Source organism: Lynx canadensis, chromosome B4, assembly GCF_007474595.2.
Source record: "Lynx canadensis isolate LIC74 chromosome B4, mLynCan4.pri.v2, whole genome shotgun sequence".
Lineage (NCBI taxonomy): Eukaryota > Metazoa > Chordata > Mammalia > Carnivora > Felidae > Lynx > Lynx canadensis.
The window spans coordinates 62,061,147-62,080,728 of record NC_044309.1 but is presented as its reverse complement, the minus strand read 5'-3'; the positions used below and the strand labels follow the sequence as shown (position 1 = coordinate 62,080,728).

Genomic DNA, 19,582 nt, shown 5'->3' with positions numbered 1-19,582 from the left:
AAAATTTTTTAAGTAGGCTCTACACCCAACGTGGGGCTCAAACTCACAACCCTGAGACTGGGTTGCATGCTCTACTGACTAAGCCAACCAGGCACCCCTATAATCTTAACACTTTTTTAACATGTTAATTTCCCTTAATGATTCATACTCTCATAAAAACAACTTGTTTCTACTAAGCCTTGCAATGTTTCTGATTGTTTTAAACTTTTACCAAGGTCAAAAGACAGTTTTGTAACTCCTAGAGTCATTCTGTCCTTTCTATTTCCATTCAGGACATGAAATTTCTATTTAAAGGAGCATCGTTTTGTAAGGAAACCATGAAATGTGTAATTAGGACTCTCAGAGATAAAAGGAGCTACAAGTCCCTGTGAACAGAAGGTCCGTTGGAATTTGCCATTATATTGGAAAATACAAAGGAGACTGAAGTGATTGATTGCCACATTCTTTTTTTTTTATATGAAATTTTATTGTCAAATTGGTTTCCATACAACACCCAGTGCTCATCCCAACAGATGCCCTCCTCAATGCCCATTACTCACATTCTTTAGGTGGTTCACTATCAGTACAATGCCAATAAAGCTTATAAAGTGGTGACAAACACAGCCTGGGGAGAGTAACCCCTTCCCTTCCCACAAACCTAGGAATACTTATTTTAACATATGCTTTGCCTAAAGAGGCAGCACAGAATACCAGAAAGCAAGCATATTTGTAATATGAGCTTAAATGTTTATATATTTATGTTGTTGTACATTAAAATGTTGGTGGTAAGGTCTTCAATCTTCTTTTTGAATCTAATAAACATAAATGAAGTAATGTACATGGTACCTGTTGTCGTTCAGGAAGGAAGTGCTATCTATACAAGTGCATTTCCACACGGATGTCTCAAAGTCAACATTCCAAAATTTAACTCCTGAACTTGCCTATTCATTGCTTCCCTAACAATGTTTGCCATCTCAGTGCATTCTACTAGTTGCCCAAGCCAAAATTCTTGAGGTTTCGTCGTTTCTTCTGTGTGTCTGTCTCTCCAGTATCAGATCCAATTTGTCAATAAATACTGGCAACCATATCTTCACAATACATCTGGAAGTTGACCACTTCTCTCCACCCTCACTGCTGCCATCCTGGTCCAAACCACCACAATCTGTCACCTGGGTTATTGCCAGAACTGCTTCACTGGTCTTCCCTACTTCTACCCTTATGCCGCTGGTCCAGACTTTCTCAACACAGTGAGTGACCAGATGATTCTTTAAAAATGTGAATCAGAGCCTGTCTCTCTTATGCTTAAAATCTTTCAGTGGCTCCTTATTGCTCTCAAAGTAAAAATCATAACCTTTATAACGGCTCTAAAGGTTCTGTGTGCTCTGGCCCCACCTCATCATCTCTCTTGTTCCTTCCCGAACTCTTTTGCTATGAAGTGAGTTTTATGGACTCCTTTAACTCTTGCAAGCCTTTGCTTGGTTGCCAGCTTCTCAATGAGGAATGCCCTCATCACCATGTTTAGAATCGCAACCCACTTCTTGCCCACCACATATTGCACACACCCTTTATCAGGCTCTCTTGCTCTCTTTTTTTTCCCTCTCTGGAAGGGCAGGGATTTTTTTTTTTTTTTTTTTTTGGTCTGTTTTGCCAACTGACGCATTCCAGAGAACCTAGAATAGTGCCTGGAAAATAACCAGGAGATAGAAGTAATTGCTGAATTCTTGAAGCGACTGCTTATAAGCACGATGCCCAAAGAGATTCTAAAAGAGGCGGCAACAGTGTGTATTTGTTGAATGATTGAATGATCAGTGACCATGTTTAACCAAGCGCACCTTTGTTGAGGATGGGAAAGTTTTCAAGGATACTTTGACAAGGCAAATGAATGGGGGGAAGTGTCCAATAGTAGCCCTGATGTTCCTGCACTTTCTGTGTCTCTCAGTGGAGGAGGTCAGGGGGTGAGTTGCATGACGACTCACAGTGAGCAGCCATGTATGTAGCTATGAGATAGAAATGGAAACTGGTCTCAAAAGCCAACAAAGCATTTAGAGATAAGCAGAACAAATTTGTAGGGAATATGTAGATGCAGGAAGGTGCATTCACAGAGGAAAAGCCTAGAGGAAAACAGCGAGACAGAATATTAGATATTTAACTTACTGACCACTCCCTGGTTCCAAACAATATGCTGAATTTGGAGAATAAAGATAGAGTAAAACCCAGTAGCTGCTTGAAGAACTCAGTTTTCTTTATTCCCATTCCATCCCCCCACCTCTGAGAGAATTATTCTTCTAAATACAGATATGATCTAAACATGCCTCTGAGCTGCCGAGAAACCTTTTTGTTCTCAAGACTTATCCTGGTTAGAGCCAGGTGGATGACTTAATAAATTTCTTTAAATATATAGTGTTTTTTCTACTCAGAAAATGGCAGTCGGCTATTCTACATCTACCAAAAATGAGTAGCAAAAAAATGTGTCTTGACTGTAGCATAAAGGCCACAGCTGAGATTCAGGGAAAATTTTCTGTTTGCAGACAGCGAGATAGTTTTTGGTACTGCTTATAAAAACTCCAAAGGCAAAAACTTGCCTTTTAACTCCATGCTGCATGATTGACTTATACCACCATTTTTCAAAATAGCATCGTCCAGGTCATTAAGTAAGGTTACTCTAAATAAAGATTCTGCATTTCAGAAGCACTAGGTTTTTAAAAGTTAAACATAGTTCTCTGCTGGAGGACTTCAAAAAGCCTTGACTGTGCTCTAAGCCTTTTGAGTTTCCAAATGTGGGGTACAGTGAATGGCATTTCCCAAATTTATTTGAATTTGCTAGCCTTATTAGGGACTTCAAGTGTCAGTGTTCTTGTAATATTCTTTGGGAAGTGTTGACTTAAATATTTAAGGATAGGTGGATGAGTGAACTTTTAAGAGTCCATTTGTGGGCAGTGTTTGAACATTTTTTAAATTTTTGTCTTATTTGTACTTTCAAAAACAATAGCCACCACCACCATAGCATCATCAAAAGAGTTTTCCTGTTTATTATCCCTTTAGGAGTCAATACCACCTGAGAAAAGAATTTCTTTGAAACCATTTCTTTGAGAGTTAGGGTTTACAACCAGTCAACGGCACGTGAAATAAAAGATCGGTGGAATCTTGGCTTTCACTGTATTGAGGCTGTAATTTGAAATGCGTATGTGGGCATTTGATACAACAGTGACTGTGACTGGTGAGGGATGAGAGACACTACAAGGCTATCCATGAAATTTTACAGTTTGGGGAAGCAAGTATCACCTCGATTTGTTGGTATGTTAAGTGGCAGTTTCAAAGGTAAGACCAAAGTGACACCACATATATCTCTCCACATGTGGTTTTTCTTGTATCTGAAGAAAGCGAAAAATTCTGTCTTTACCTGCTTAGGCGTTGATTTACAAGAAGCCACCTGAGACAGTGCTGTGTGTCTTCCCTGAGTAGTTCTTGCCTCAGAATATGGTTCCTTTCATGGGTGGTTCTTGTAGGAGAGCTGGCGGACAAAGGACTTCCTTGAGCTCTATGACAAGCCAGTGTGTGTGACTGTTTCCTAATAAATGGTTGCACTTTTGGCAGAATTTTCTCTAAAACTTGCATTCATTTTTGTATCCTGTCCGGGTCTAATCACCAGAGGCCACCAGTATTTACAAAAGGACTTGGCAACTTGAAATGGCCAAATTGGCTTCATCAGTTTGTGACTCGGGACTCTGGCATTTGGTATTAAAAAGTGATTAATTAGGAAGAACATTTATTAATATCAGGCTCTCTGGCATTGCCTTGAAAATTCTCTCCACTACAGCGTACCACAGTCTCTTTTGATTTGGGTGGCTTTGGCAGTGAACTCTAGTTTTTTGCCTATTATACATTTAGGTCCTCACAATGACGGTGTTTTCACCTGGGAATAATTCCAGGCCAGGGCTTGTTGGAGGAAAACTTGTATTCTTTGTGTTTTTTGTCTAAAACATTTTTCCTATTACCTTGTAAGAATTAACCAAGGAGAAAAAATGGCTCCTAATTAGTGATTATGTGGCCAAATTCTTTAATTTTTTTGTTAAGCCTCATATAGATATATTAAACTGCTTCTCCCATATATACTTCGGAGATTTATGTTGTTGTTGCTGTTTGGTGGAAAGCAGTCCTAATGAAACAATAATAATAGGCATCTGAATTTCTAAACTTGGAATTACAAGTACACATCTTCCTCAACTTACAATAAATAGAGTTGCATCCCGATAAACTTGTTACAAGTTGAAAATATAGGTCGAAATATATCTAACACACCTAACCCATTGGACATCACAGCATAGCCTCACCCACCTTAAGCAGGCTCAGAACACAGAACATAACCTACAGTTGGGCAAAATCACCTAACTCAAAGCCTATTTTATAATGAAGCATTGAATATCTCCTGTAACGTATTGAGTACTATACTGAAAGTGAAAGGATGGTTGTGTGGGTGCAGAATGGTTGTCAGTGGATCAGTGGCTTACCTTTGTGGCTGACCAGGAGCTGTAGCTCTGTGCCCAATATCACAGAGAAGACCATACCGTGTATTATGTATTACCAATACCGTGTATTGGTAGCCCGGGAACTGATCCAGATTCGAAATTCAAGGAACAGTTTCTACTGAATGCCTATCACTTTCACATTATAGTAAAGTCTAGAATGGTAAGTGGAACCATCCGAAGTCAGGGTCCGTCTATATTTAAAACTATTTTAAAACACAGGCTTTGTTTCTATCCTTCATTGCTTTTATGAGTCTATTAAATTTGTCCTTTTAAGCTGTGGTAGGTCGGCTGTTTGAATGCATAGTTAGGGATGAGGGAAGAGCATTATTTAATCATGCCGGTTGCTTGGAAAAAGCTTTTCAATGACTTCTGATGAAACAAAATGATCGATCCAGCTTTTATCACTAAATGTTTCAGAAGCAGGAAGTGGGTCTTATCCAGTCAGATACCACCACATATTTTGCTTATAGAAGATATTTTGATTTGGGGATGACTACCTTGATGGATAAGCAGATTCAAATCCACTTCTTAATAGTATTTCCTCTAAGAACTCAATTATACAAGTAAATCTTACTTTCTTGTTGTTTTTATCTGCTAAGAGAGAAGCCTTCTAAATTTCTTATTACTCCATATTTTATAAACTTGAAGCAAGCCGAATATTTCTCTGTAATTTGTTTGATAAAGTATGGTGAGTTATTTTAAGAAATGCTGCTCTAAAATATTTGGATCTTTATTGTGTGAAACTGTGGGATTTTTGTGGTTTCCTCTTATTTATTTTAGATTGCAGAGGGAAGGTCTGTCTCCTCTGTGACATTCCCAAGTGAGTAGGTGAATCATACTTTTTAGTGAGCGTGACTCACTGTGTGAAAAAGTAAAACACCTTGTCTTTTTCTTAACTAAAAAATAAGTCTATGGCATCCTGCTTTGGAAGATTTTGGCAGAGGAACATCTCCTTAACAGAAGTATTTGAGCAGTAGCTATAGGTAGAAAACTACTTCTGCCCACAATGACGGTGTTTTCTCATGCCGCCCAGTTCGGCCCAGCATATGTACTTGCCTAGGAACAAAACTATTTATTTGTTTAATTTTAGAGAGCGGGAGAGAGAGCACATGTGTGGGGGAGGGGCAGGGGGAGAGAGAGAGAGAGAGAGAGAGAGAGAGAGAAGGAGAGGGAGAGAGAGAATCTCAAGCAGGCTTCATGCTCATCTTGGAGACTAATGTGGGGCTCGATCCTATGACCCTGGGAACATGACCTGAGCCGAAATCAAGAGTCGGATGCCTCACTGACAAACCACCCAGCAGCCCCAGAACAAAGCAATTTATGAAAATGCTTCTAATTGATTCTGTGTTTCTGTTTGCTCACACAAGTGAATTCATCAACGCGAATTGAAACAGGTGAAATTCACTCCTGACTTTACTTGCTTGGCTAAATCCATCCTGGTTCCTAACCGAATCCTCACTGAGGGGAGGTTTCATTGTTCCTGTTTCCCTCCCACATCGGGTCACCCTATGGAGTTGCCCAGGATTCTGGGGAGTTACTTGTGTCATCTCCATTTTGCCAGCCAGAGCTGGACATAGAGAACATGACAGGAGACCAGGGCCTCCAGGCATCATACTCTCTCTCTCTTCCCCACTTTGTCTGGGCAGGCTCCAGGCACAAGACTGAGCTTCTGTTGATATTTCTGTCTTTGCTTTGCACAGGTATCTTGTCTAGTGCATCACTGACCCTCCTCTGGGCAGGGGTGTCTGATGGCGATTCAGGTTCCTCTCCCCCTTCTCCTTCCTCCTCAGCGAGCTTCGATCTCAACACATATAAACACACACCCCTCAGAGCAACACCACTGTTGATTTTCCAAATCCTGATTTTTATTTATATATATAAATATATACAATGTGATAACCACTTACTCTTATAACATATTATATATAATATATAATATATTTTAACATAATATATAATATATATTATAATATATTATATAATATATAACATATTATAACATATATTATAATTATAATATATATAATTATATAAGTATATATTAAGTATATATATTATAATATATAAGTATATATTATATATATAAGTATATATTATATAACTATAATATATAAGAGTAAGTGGTTATCACGTTGTTATATTCCTGGAAGACTTATGCATAAACAGTTCACAGATAAATGGTTGAATATTAAAAATGGAAGCTTAGAGCAATAACAAGTTACAGAGCATGTATAGATTTAAAATCTAGAAGGCTTGTCCCACTTAGCTGCCCACTTAGTTAATTCATTGTGCCTCTGTGGTCACTAGAATATGAATATTCTCTTATTTTCCTTACTAAAGAGGGCAGTTTCATTACATTATTTGATTTCTTATGTCAAAATAAACCATTATTTCCCCCTCAAGACTTCTCAAATATAAATTTGACTTATAATTCAGTAACCAAGATCAGTCAAATAAATTATGTCTTATTCTGTTGCAGCCGGTAGACATGGGTATGTCCTTTCTTCCAGAGGCTGGCTGGCAGAACGAGTAGACGGACCGCTTGAAACCATTCCTTGAAGCCTAAGACTTGACAGGGAACACGTATTCTGTCCACACATCCTGCTGCATTCCTGGAGATTGTAGAACACTGGCATCTGCATTGATCTGGCAAAGTGAATCAGTGGTGCCTTCTGTCGCAGGCCTCGGGGTATGATTTTTTAGACTACCCTAGCAGTGCCTTACTTGGTCACCTCCAAATTGCAGGGTCTCATCTGCTGTCAGTGTATTTCTGCTGCAAAACCAGAAGGCAGTGAAGGGCTAAAATCCCCCCACACCCCCAACACACACTTTGGATTCCAAAAACCAGTTGGACTCTGGGAGAGAACAGGCTTTAGAGTGACCCAGACTTCAGTTTGAAACCTTGTTTCTCACTAATTGTATCACCTTAGATCTGTCTTAAGGCCTCTGCGCCTCAATTTCCTTATCTATAAAACTGGGGTTAATTACCTGTGTTCAATATGAGCATGCAATTTCAGTGGGGAAATTTCAGCCAAAGGTCTGGCATATGGTTTGTGCTTGAGAGGTACTTGTTTTCCCCATGTCCTCTACCATTTGCAACTTACCAGGTGCCTTCTCATGCCGCCGCCACATGTCTCCCCATGGATGATAGCACACAGACCATCATTTCTCGGTGTGACCTTTCATCCCTCTACTGTGGCTTTCTAGTGCCTTTTCCATTTCTGTTCAGAACCACAGATAGAGATGAAGAAAGTTCCTTTCTGTGACTTCTCCCATGTCTCCAAAAATTCTTGTAAATTTTCATTCTAATCAGGGAAAGCTTTCCTGAACAACATTTTCTAATTTACTTAATTCCTTTTTAACTCCTTAGCAATGCGTGATGAAGTGGATGGCAGTTTTTTGCACTAGACCGATATTTACCGATCGTGCCTCTTCTAAAGTTCCTTTGAAAAGATTTTTGCTTTTACTTTCCTTTAAACATTTAAAACACATGTATGCAGAATGTACCATCCATTTCCCAATAATGTTATGAATTAGTTTATCCTCAATTAGAGTAAGGTAATCTGAGAGTTTCACCCTTCCACCTGATTTAACTTTGAAACGTGCTTGTGTGCTCTTGTGAGATAAGGAATTTCAATCTCAGGAACTAGTGTTGGCAAGGAGGTTCGGACTGTTGATTAAAAACAAATCAGACCAAAAACGGCGCAGAAAAACGAAGTTCAGAACCAAAGACCAGAAATCGAAAATGTCCGTTTATGAATGCTCTGATTTTAATCTGCCTTCGGCTCTGGTCATTAGTGCATCTGGCAGAGCTTCTTAGTGAAGGAAAGCTTGGCGTGGGGAGACTCAGTGTTTAAATTGGCTCAGAGAAGACACGGAGTGTACAGATCTGCTTTTGTCTCTGAGGGGGTATAATTTCTTCATTCATTTCCCCTTTAACAATTTTTCTCCCTGTGCATTTATGAGTACATTTTAGAGCACATGGAAGTGAGGAAATGACATCCCCAGCTCGAGCCAGCGAGAGTGTGGGTTGGCAGCTATGCCACTGAGAGCCTGAATCTACGCCATTTTCTGTCCCAGCTCAGCTTATCCCGTTGAACTCAGACTAGGAGAGAAACCTCACAAGTGGTGTTTTCCATGCCTACATGTGAGGTGTGAGGGGTGTTCAAGTCATGGGAGGACTGTCCTTCAACCTCTCACAGTGCAGCATTGTGGTCTTTAGATCTAACTCAGGGTCCCAGTTGAAGATACAATCCTAGGGATTTGGCCACTGTGACTGAAGCTCTGAGAATCAGCTTTCAATATTCCTTACTCTCTCTACCTTTAAGACCGCCCCAAGATTCCTCTTGCCTTCTGCATTGTTCTTACGGAGTTTAGATTCTAGGTCTCATCTGAGGTATAACAAGCGGTCTGTTGTATTGGATATCGCGATAGCAGTAAAAATTCAAAAGTTCCTCTTCAGCTATTGAGAGATTGGTCTCAATCCCGTTTGCCAGAAAAAAAGCTCTCTCGGGTTGGTATTTGTCTTTCCTGTTTTTATACAACATTTAAAATCTTCCAAAATGTCAGTGGTTTAGCCACAGGCTGGAACGTAATGGAAATATAACAATGTAAGGATGGGACCAAGTCAAGAGTGGGCTGGAGGTGGCTGCCGTCAGCTCACAAAAGCCAGAGTTCTGATCCTTCTTTGGCATCCCTGCAGCCTCCACTCTGAGCCGATCTGTCAGTCAGTATCCCGGCAGGAAGTACATGGCACGGCTAACGGGCTGATTGAAGAGTTTACAAAGGGTCCGTTTGTAGTGATAAACGGACCAACATGCAAAGTGACACCTACTAGATGGCCTAAAGAGGCAAAAGAGAAGACTGCCGCCAGGAAGCAAAGGGGTAAGAACTGTAACCACGGAGAGGAACCCCAGGCAGGAGCTATGCCTGAAGATGGGTGAACTGAGCCACTGCCAGACAGAGGTGGAGGAGGGAGGGGCTGTAAAACTCAAAGGCAAACACAGACAAGACTGAACATCAGGTAGACGTGAGGACGACTCAGGCGGAATAAGTTCAAGGTACGATTGTGCAGAGCTCAGACAGAATCCTCTTGCCCCAAACAGCCAAGCTCTGCCTTTCTTCTTTTCACTTGACACTTCCCATTCTGGTCTCGAAATCATCCTTTGTGGCTTCTGGGTTAGTGTTTTGGGACCAGTTCTATATTCATTTGATGCAGTCTGTATTATCACCATCCTTGAGAGTGTCTAAGGGCTTTTGTAGATTTAAAGTCCCTGATGTTTTAAATAAACCTAAGCCTCCGATTTGCTCAAGTGGAGACTCACCAATCCATTTCCTGTGGACAGCAGAAGTGTTGGGCCACAAAAGAATTGTTACAATGTACAAAAGCCGCACAGGGGGAGCCCAGGTTCACAAGTTTTTCAGGAAGAAGATCTGAAGTTGTGTGCAACTTTGAGAAATATTTCTCACAGAAATCATGTAGGAACTCTGGCGTTTGTGCTGATTATGGTTATAGCTATTAGTGAAGGGACCAAAGGTCTAAGACATATATATAACAGTTTACAACAGGGGTAGTGAAACCTCCACAGAGTTGTTATAAGGTTAAATCATTATTTAAACTTGTACAAATTTGGGGGCTCCTGAGTAGTGGCTCAGTCAGTTAAGCGTCTGACTTCAGCTCAGGTCATGATCTCACAGTTGGTGGCTTCCAGCCCCACATCACGCTCTCTGATGTCAGTGCGGAGCCTGGAGCCTGCTTCGGAACCTCTGTCTCCCTCTCTCTCCGCCCTTCCCTCACTTGTATTCTCTCTCTCAAAACTAAAAATAAACATTAAACTTGAACAAATTCGGATTGGTTGCTGTAGGGTTGCAGTTAGGAAGTCACTTGGCCAGATAATGAGCCTAAGTCAGTGCCCAGCTCCGTAACCGGGAATTTAGGACAAGCCCCTCACAAGATATGAGGCAGTACTACACGGTCACATAAAACAATAGGGGACTCTAATGGATTAAATAACTTGTCTTCTTCAATTAAAAAGAACTTTCACAATGACAGTGATAGTAGTATTATTGGATATTTTAATAAGTTAAAGTATTTTAAAAATTAAAATTGAATGTCCGTAAAGTGAAAGATGTCACTTTTCTGGAGCACACAAGTCATATGACCAGGCAAGACAGAGTAGTAATAAGTAGCAGTGAACAGAATCAGAGCAGTGCAGAAGGTGTGCATGTATATTTTTTTAATGTTTATTTATATTTGAGAGAGAGAGAGACAGGACGCGAGCAGGGGAGGGCAGAGAGAGAGGGAGACACAGTATCCGAGACAGGCTTCTTCAGACTCTGAGCTGTCAGCACAGAGCCCGACACGGGGTTTGAACCCACGAACCATGAGATCATGACCTGAGCCGAAGTCCGACACTTAATCGACTAAGTCATCCAGCACCCCAAGGTGGGCATGTACTTTGATTAAAACACCTCAGTACTGTTGGTCAGTACTGCCAGACCCTTACAAGATGCTCTTGGATGCTCAAAGTCTGAGGACGTTTCACCCCAAATTAATGTTGCAAAAACTGTGTTTCAGAGGGTTACCAAAAGTAAAAGATTCCCTTAGTGGGCAGTCCCCGAAATGGCCGTCGGTGTGCTCAAGAACCCTGGCGATGTGTATCCAGCTTTCATCGCTGATCTTTACTACCACAATATATACTTCTTGAGTGCCAGGTATCTAGGTAACAGATTTAAATGAGATGGTGACCGTCGTCAAGGAATTCATAGTCTAATGGAAGAAGTAGACCCATAAGCAGAAGGAAAAAGGAGGGCATCATAAGTATTCAGCCATCTCGGTTGTCAGCTTGGCAAATGCCTTACTCCTGGGGCCGAAGAGGGGAGCTTGACTGTCATCAGCTTCCCTGAAGATTGATAAATTAGATGCAGACAGCTAGAGCTCAGAGCTGCCAAATACATCTTTAGGACTGAAATATAACTGTGCTACACGTAGAACTAGGAGAACACGCTCTCACCCTAAAGGCACTGTAGCATTTTTCTGTAAACTGTAGAGGTGGGAGAAAATATGATGATGATGATGATGATAATTACTATGATGAGGGGGCACCTGGCTGCTTCAGTTGGTAGAGGATGCGACTCTTGATTTTGGGGTTTTAAGTTTGAGACCCACATTGGGTGTACAGATTACTTAAAAAAATGGGGGCACCTCGGTGGCTCAGTCAAGCGTCTGACTCTTGATCTCGGCTCAGGTCATGATCTCGCAGTTCGTGAGTTCCAGCCCCATTGGGGCTCTATGCTAACAGCGCAGAAACTGCTTGGGATTCTCCTTCTCCCTCTCTTCTGCCCCTCCCCTGCTTGCATGCGTGCATGTGCTCTCTCTCTCTCAAAATTAACGTTAACAAAATAAAAAATTAAACTTGAAAAATCTTTAAAAAAAAATTACCATAATGAGGCCCGTTCTCTGCCTCCCTGGAAGGGGACAGCCTGCAGTAGATGTCTGTTTTGAATGGGGCACAAAGGGGTCTTCTTCTCCTGAACGCTCACCCACACCCTGCTGGCCACAGTGCACAGGTGCGTTTGTGTCCTTATCTGTGACATATGCTTTGAGAACTGAACTGAGAGTGAGAAGGGGAAGAGATAAACAAGAAGCTGCCAGGCTAGGCTACACTTGGATTCTAGAGCGACATTTCCTCTGAGGTCAATTACGGTCCTGAGAAAACCACGGCTCTTGCCTTAGCCGCTTGGTCAGATATGTGGCTGTGCAGATGGCGGTCAGTCAATTCTCCGAGGTGTTGCAAGGTCATCATCTCTGTGCAGCTCAAGGGCATGCTTCTCCACATTGTCCCAAGGCAGAAAAGAATCAAAGCTAACGTCTGTCATACTGAATCTATCACACATTCTTCCTCCAGATGCCATGGGTATCAATATGCTTTCTGTTGTTTTACTGATAATCAAATTAAAGCTCAAAGAAATAAATTTCTGGGGCGCCTGGGTGGCTCGGTCGGTTAAGTGTCCGACTTCGGCTCAGGTCATGATCTCACGGTCCGTGAGTTCGAGCCCTGCGTCGGGCTCTGTGCTGACAGCTCAGAGGCTGGAGCCTGTTTCAGATTCTGTGTCTCCCTCTCTCTGACCCTCCCCCGTTCATGCTCTGTCTCTCTCTGTCTCAAAAATAAAATAAACGTTAAAAAAAATTTTTTTTAATTTAAAAAAAAATAAATTTCTCTGAAGTTGGACAGTTAATTGGACAAATAATGTGTATTATCAATGGCCATATCATTAGCCCTTTTAATCCTGTCTTTTCATGCCCTACTGTAATTTGAATAAGTAAATTTCCATTTGCCTCTATTTTAGAAGTGGAATGCACTTTGTGTACTTTGGAAAGTGCCACAGAGTTTCTCTCCCCCCACCCCTCATATTTTGTTTGAGTTTCATCTGAATCTATTAGGCTAAAACAAGCTTTAAATTATTTAGCCAATTTTGTCACATCTGTAATCCACAAGATACAAAATTGGATTCCCTCCCAGTCTTTTTCATTCTAGGAAATTCAGCCACGTCCATGACATTTTCCCCCAACTTTACAACTTTCTGCTTGGTTGATTGACTTGCAGTTTAAAGAAATATATTTCTGAATATTTTCTCTCTCTTTTGTCTGAATGCAGAAGAGGCTTAAAGACAAAGGGCATTATGGTCAATTTAATTTGAGAATAAAGAGTTTTTCGTGAATATTATTTTTCTCAAGACAAAATAAAATAACTTTATTGAGGTTGGGTGCTGTCTTCAATTGAATGTTTTGAAAACAGAAAAGCCCCCTGTAGGACCAGCCCCCCCTACCAGCAGTTATGGAGCCGTGGCCTCTGAGCTCACAACTCACACCTCCGATGATGTGGGGTTCCGTTCACTAAGGAATATTCCGGATGATCCAGCCCACTGAGCCATAAGCCTCACGTGTCTCATTTTACAGTCTCGGGGTGAAAGGGCTGACAGACCTGCTCAGGGTGACTCATGGTGTGTTGGTGGCAGGGCCACAACTTGAATCTAGACATCAACTCCTGGACATGGACTTACTTGCTTGTCTTTCTGTCACCCACCAACATGTCTAGTCTTTTCCTTGTTTTGTACATGCTACATCTTCTCCCTGGAGTGTGCCCAGCTGTGACCTGCCCTCCCATCCCAACCACAACCACATTTGTCTGCCTCATAAGCATGCATTCCTTTTTTAAATTCAGATCATCACCTCACCAAGATGCTCTGTCTACCCTCTCCCCTTCTCGCATCCAGTTTCTCTCTTGTCCAGTATGTTTATCCATTCGCTGATTTATTCAGCAAATATTTCTAAGCACCCATTAAGTGCCAGGCACTGAGCTAAGCACAGGTCGTGCACCAGTGAACGCAGCCGACCAGCTCCCTACCCTCATGGCTCACAGTCTGCTGGGGAAGACAGACATTAAAGACAGTAAACACGGAGATAAATGTGCAATTACAGCTGGGATGATGGCCATGAAGGAAATAAAGATGCACTTGGGGCCTGAAGAGCCCAGTGGGGGAACAACGAATACATGGGGTTGTGGGTTTTCAGTGTGCAAGTCAGTCTTTCAGAGGAGACTAAGGACTCTTCCACTCTCCCCTCTCGTCTCCCTGTGCCCAGGAGTCCAGAGCTCTGCAGGGGGTGGGAGGGTGTGGTGGGGAAGGTGGTCCTGCCCCCCTGCAGGGCTGGGAGAAGAGTGTGGGGGCGTAAGAGTTGGGTGTCTGCCGTCTCCTGACACCTGCCTCCTCCCAACCTCGGTGCTCCCGAAGCCCTGGGAATTCTGTGAGTAAGGGACACAAGCACGCCCACCACAGTGAGGAGGGCAGCCTTTGCTCAGGCAAGAAGGTGTGATACTGGGGGTGTGGAAGTGATGCCTCCCTCAAGTCCCCAATGGGGACTGTTCTCTGATAACCTTGAAGAGGGCCAGGGAGGTGGCTCATTGCATGTAACACTATCCAGGGACATGGATGATGGCCTGGTTGGAGTTCTGTTTATACTCTTTTCTTCATAATTCTATAGGATTAATAAATAGAGCATACGAAATTCTCTGGAAATTTCTGTGGGACAATATGTGAATTCTTTTGTAAAAAAATATTTCAGCTTTTGACAGGTTTGAAAGAAGTATTCAACTATAGCTAAAAAATAAAAGTGCATCTATAAAAATAGAACACCAGTTCTGTACTCAGTAATTTGCGGGGAGTTCATGAAGGGCACTGGACAAGACACTCATTCTCTGGGATTCATTTTCAATTTTAGCAAGAAATACGTGCTTTTGATGTCACAGGATTCTTATGTTGGTTCTTTTTTAAATTATGTAAACTTTAAGTTCTTGAGACGAAATGTACTTTGTAAACTCAACGTGTAATCTAAACTAAAAAAATAGGTTGCAGCTTTTAAATATAATGAACTTGCTACTTTCCTCACCTATTTTTTCCCTCAATTTTAGATGTTCCGAGAAAATATAACATCCTGTTGCATCCATTTCAGTTGAAGGCTTGTTACGAGAGCCTTTTTTTTCCTTTCATCTTTTAATTCTAAAGAAGATGGTTCCACTAGGTTAAAAAATGAGATTGTAACTTATAGAACTGTTAATTATTTAAGAGAAATTGTCCAGATCACATTTATTCGTATGGAATTGCTCTCTAAAATTTTACTACTCTATATGTTATAGTCAGCAAAACAAAGTTCTTAATAAAATCCAGGTGACAGATCTCTCAAGATGTTAAAAATCTTTGTACACTTAAAGCATTGGTAGTTTCTGCTAGGCGGTTTTATTTATATTTTTAAAATTCTTTTATTTAGTATTTTACAGTTATTAAAATAATAGACTGTGAAATGTTTGTGACTATAGTATGCAGAGTTCTATTTGGTTTTCTTAAGCTTTTTAAAAAAGAAAATTTAATTTCATCCATATATTAAATTTTGTTTTAAATAGACCTCCTTCAAATGTGTCCATACCATTTATTCATGGAATGCAAACTAATTTTTACAGTGTCCATTACAACAAATTATTAGTAACACATATTTTTTTTTTTGTTAACTAGAAGTGACAGGAAAGTCTTTACAAGTTAATATACACAATAAATATATATAATATTAGAGAAAGGTGCTTTGTCAATATAATGAATTACTGTAATGATTTTTGATACCAAAAAATTTCATGGAATAAATACTGGCTGAATTGAGTTAAAAATTCCTCAGCTCTAATGATCTCTCATTGGTTCCCTGAATTTTACCATATTTGCATTTAATTTCATTTATGTTAAGCTCCTGGTGAGCTCTGTGTTTAGGTTTTGTGTTTTGTGTTTGTTTGTTGTTGTTTTTTTTTTAATGCATTCTATTTCTGAGAGGACAGTAATGTCCTAGTGAGCTGGATTCCATCAAGCTGCTTTACTCTCTGGAAACCAGTTGCCTGGGGGGACAGAGATTCTGAAAGGGACCACAACCAAGAAGTAGGGTTGCTGTAGGGCAGGCACAGAACAAGGAGTGATGGTCACTGATCGTGTTGTGCAATTATCCGATGTTTCTGGGTGGCAAATGTGTGAGTGCCAGAGGTTTTAGCCTGAGGGCTTTCTCTGACGAATTCAGCACACTGATCAAAAGGTTTACATTGTCTAATGTATTCATGCCTTCAATGAGAACTTGAGAATGAAAGAGATGGTTAAATGCAGACTGGAGTGAAATTTTTTAAAAATTAATTTGTCCTTCACTGTTGTGTGTTTCAGAGACTGGAGCACAAGGAAGTTTTAGTGGGCTTGTTGTTCCTGGTTTTCCCGTTCATTCCAGCCAGCAATCTCTTCTTCAGGGTGGGTTTTGTGGTGGCCGAGAGAGTCCTTTACATGCCTAGGTAATTATTGCTCGTGATTTCCTCTTTGCGAGACCTGCCCTCTGTCTCCAACACGGATAGTTCCAGAGGGACGGTCCTTTGCGCATGTAACAATTAGGTCCTTGTGGAGCGGAGGTGTTTATTAGCTCAGCTTTAACAACAGCCACAGAGAAGTTTGGGGGAGATCAAGTTCGCACGTGTACACCCTAGTTTACAATGTCTTACCTCCAGTTGGAAGCTGGCTGGGTAATATGAAGTATTGAGTATATTCAGGATTTTAGCAGCACTTACCACAATATCTATGTTTCATTAAATGTAATTGTAGTAATTTTCTAGAAATATTTGATTTGCATAAAGTTATTAACTATGTTAAGTAGCATGATTGTAATTAACTTCTATCTTTTTCCTTCTTTCTCTCTGTCTCTCTTTGTTCTTTTATTTTAAAAATAGGAACAATCTCAAGAAAACTTGTCCTTGAGAAAAAAATGGTTAAAAATTATAAAGGGTATTCAGCCATGTGTGATTACATAATGCCACTTATCTCTGAATGTTTGAACTGTGCTGCAGCTTGTCTGTTCTCTTGTCTTATTCAAATGTCAGTGTTTCAAGGCCACATCTCTTTTCAGATATCTGGAAATGTCCCCTAAATGGTTCTGCCATTTATCCATTGTGTAACGTTGAGCAAGATATGATGCTTTTTTGAACCCAGGCTTTCTCATTTTTATTTTTATATCTTTATTTGTTTTTGAGAGAGAGAGAGAGAGAGAGAGAGAGAGAGAGCGAGCCCAGGAGAGGGGCAGAGTAGGAGAGAGCATCCCAGGCAGGCTCCTGTATATGGAACCATATACAGGGCCTTGAGATCACAGCCTGAGCCAAAATCTAGAGTCCCACGCTCAGCTGACTGAGCCACCCAGGCACCCTGTCTCATTTTTAAAATAGGGATTTTAATAAACTTCCTAAAATTAAGTAGTATCGTGAATGTTATATAAGAATGAACTTTTGTAAAAGGCAGTATCCTAAACCAAAATTTTATAAGGAAATCATTATTTTATTTATTGGTATTGAATTAGGAATTTTAATTAACTTTACATTTTATTTTAAAAATAATTTAAATATCAATAAAATTTAGTTTCATTAATTGACATTGAGTTAGAAGTTTAAAAATATGTATAATTAGAAATTAATTTCAAAACGTTTGATTACTCCCAAACCAAGTGCCTAACAGTTTCTCAAAGTCTTTGCAACTTCTTGTTTTGACTTGGTCAAGGAGAGAGGGCAGTCCTTAATTTTCTTTATGTGTCTTTAGTACAATTTGGGAAGGAAACGATTTCTTGATAAATACTGTTCGTTAGGACAAAAATACAACAAATTCTTTGTATTCTATGTTGCTTTAAGGTAACAGGCTATAAAGGCTTGCCAGTAATAGGGGATGTGAAGGGCAAAGGGGACATCGGTATCTGTTCTATATGTTTTTGCTTAGACCAGCTGAAACTGGCTTCAGTCAGCTTTTCTCTGTAGTCCTGAGGATTCCAAGTGGAATCTGTGTTCATTCTTCACTTAACAGGCATTCACGGAACACATTTGCAGGCTGTACTGGAATCTGAGGCTACAAAAATAACTGAATTTCATTTTCTGCCCTCAAAGGGTTTAACTTCGGATAAGCAGTAATTAACATGAATTGTATCAAAACTTCTATTGAACGTCTATTTTGTGTCAGTCACTGTGCTAAACATCTTCTACTTTGTCAGTGAATTCACACTGTTTGTGTAGTGGTTCATAGCTCCCCACTGAAGTCAGGGATCCTCTCACCTCTGAACTATATTGCTTCTCTGCGAGTAACATCTCAGTATTCTTTCTAAGTGAAAAGAAGGAGAAATTCTGAACACAGTAATGTACTTTCAGCTCAACTCCATTTGGTAATTAGGACTTGTACTTTTTTTTTTAATTTTTTTTTTCAACGTTTATTTTTATTTTGGGGACAGAGAGAGACAGAGCATGAACGGGGGAGGGGCAGAGAGAGAGGGAGACACAGAATCGGAAACAGGCTCCAGGCTCTGAGCCATCAGCCCAGAGCCCGACGCGGGGCTAGAACTCACGGACCGTGAGATCGTGACCTGGCTGAAGTCGGACGCTTAACCGACTATGCCACCCAGGCGCCCCAGGACTTGTGCTTTTAAGAGTCCTGTGTTATAAATCCTCAGGAATCTGTGAGTCTGGGTGACAAAGAATTGCATGTGCAGTAAACTTGTCTAATCTAGAGATGAGAGAACAATTTCTGAGGGAATAAAGTACAAGAGTTTTATTTATTTTCTTATTTTATTTTTTTAAATGTTTATTTATTTTGAGAGAGAGAGAGAGGGAGAGAGAGAGACCACACTAGCAGGGGAGGAGCAGAGAGAGATAGAGAATCCCGAGCAGGCTCTGCACCATCAGCGCAGAGCTGGATGCGGGCTTGATCTCACAAACCAGGAGATCATGACCTGAGCTGAAACCAAGAGTCGGACACTTAACCGACTGAGCCACCCAGGTGCCCCAAGGGCAGGAATTTTAAACGAAAAGTTAAAATGTCATTTTTCTGGAAGAGATCTTTCTTATAAACATTATGGAAGCCCATAGTAGTGTTATCAACCGTTTGTGGGGTGTCCTACTTAAATAAGGGGTTCCTCTCACCAAGGTAGGCATATCTCCCTAACGCCTGCAGAATCATGCCTGCTCTGGTTTTTCTTGGGTTGCCATATCTTCAATAGACCTTACTCTGACTTTACTTCTTTTCTTTAAAATAAAGTAGTATCCCTGCCCTTTTCCAGTTAGGACTAAACTCATTTGGATTAAAATGAAAGTTCTGAATATGAAGAAGACCTCAGTATTTCCAAGAACAAGTGCCCGCCTCTCAGAAACAACCTGGATTTTGCTGCATTTTGCATACCTGGTGCTGGGTCCTCCAAAATCAGTGTCGATAAGCTGGTCTTCATTTAAAAGATGACTGTCTTTGTCTTTTCTCCCCAAGTGCCTGCGTCCATGCATTGCAGTATTGACATCAAGTCATCATTTTCCAAGGGTTTCAGCAGGTCTTTGCCCGACTATTTACTATTCTCCACTGAGATGGGGCCGCTGGTCTCTGCTGGGTAAAATCTTTTCCAGAGAAAGTCCCCCATTTTCATACAAAACTGTCAGTATTATAAACTGGCTGTGATGTAGTCATTAGAGCTGCTGAAAGTTGCCTTGGGG

The 19,582-nt window shown here is 40.8% G+C and overlaps 1 protein-coding gene across 1 annotated transcript in view; it reads left to right on the top strand.

The window, feature by feature from the left end:
- TMTC1 (transmembrane O-mannosyltransferase targeting cadherins 1) overlaps positions 1–19,582 on the top strand; it is a 275,547-nt gene that overhangs the window by 161,096 nt on the left and 94,869 nt on the right. The window contains exon 9 of the mRNA XM_030322084.1: positions 16,254–16,375. Coding sequence (XP_030177944.1) covers positions 16,254–16,375 — 122 coding nt within the window. The remainder of the gene's footprint in view (positions 1–16,253; positions 16,376–19,582) is intronic.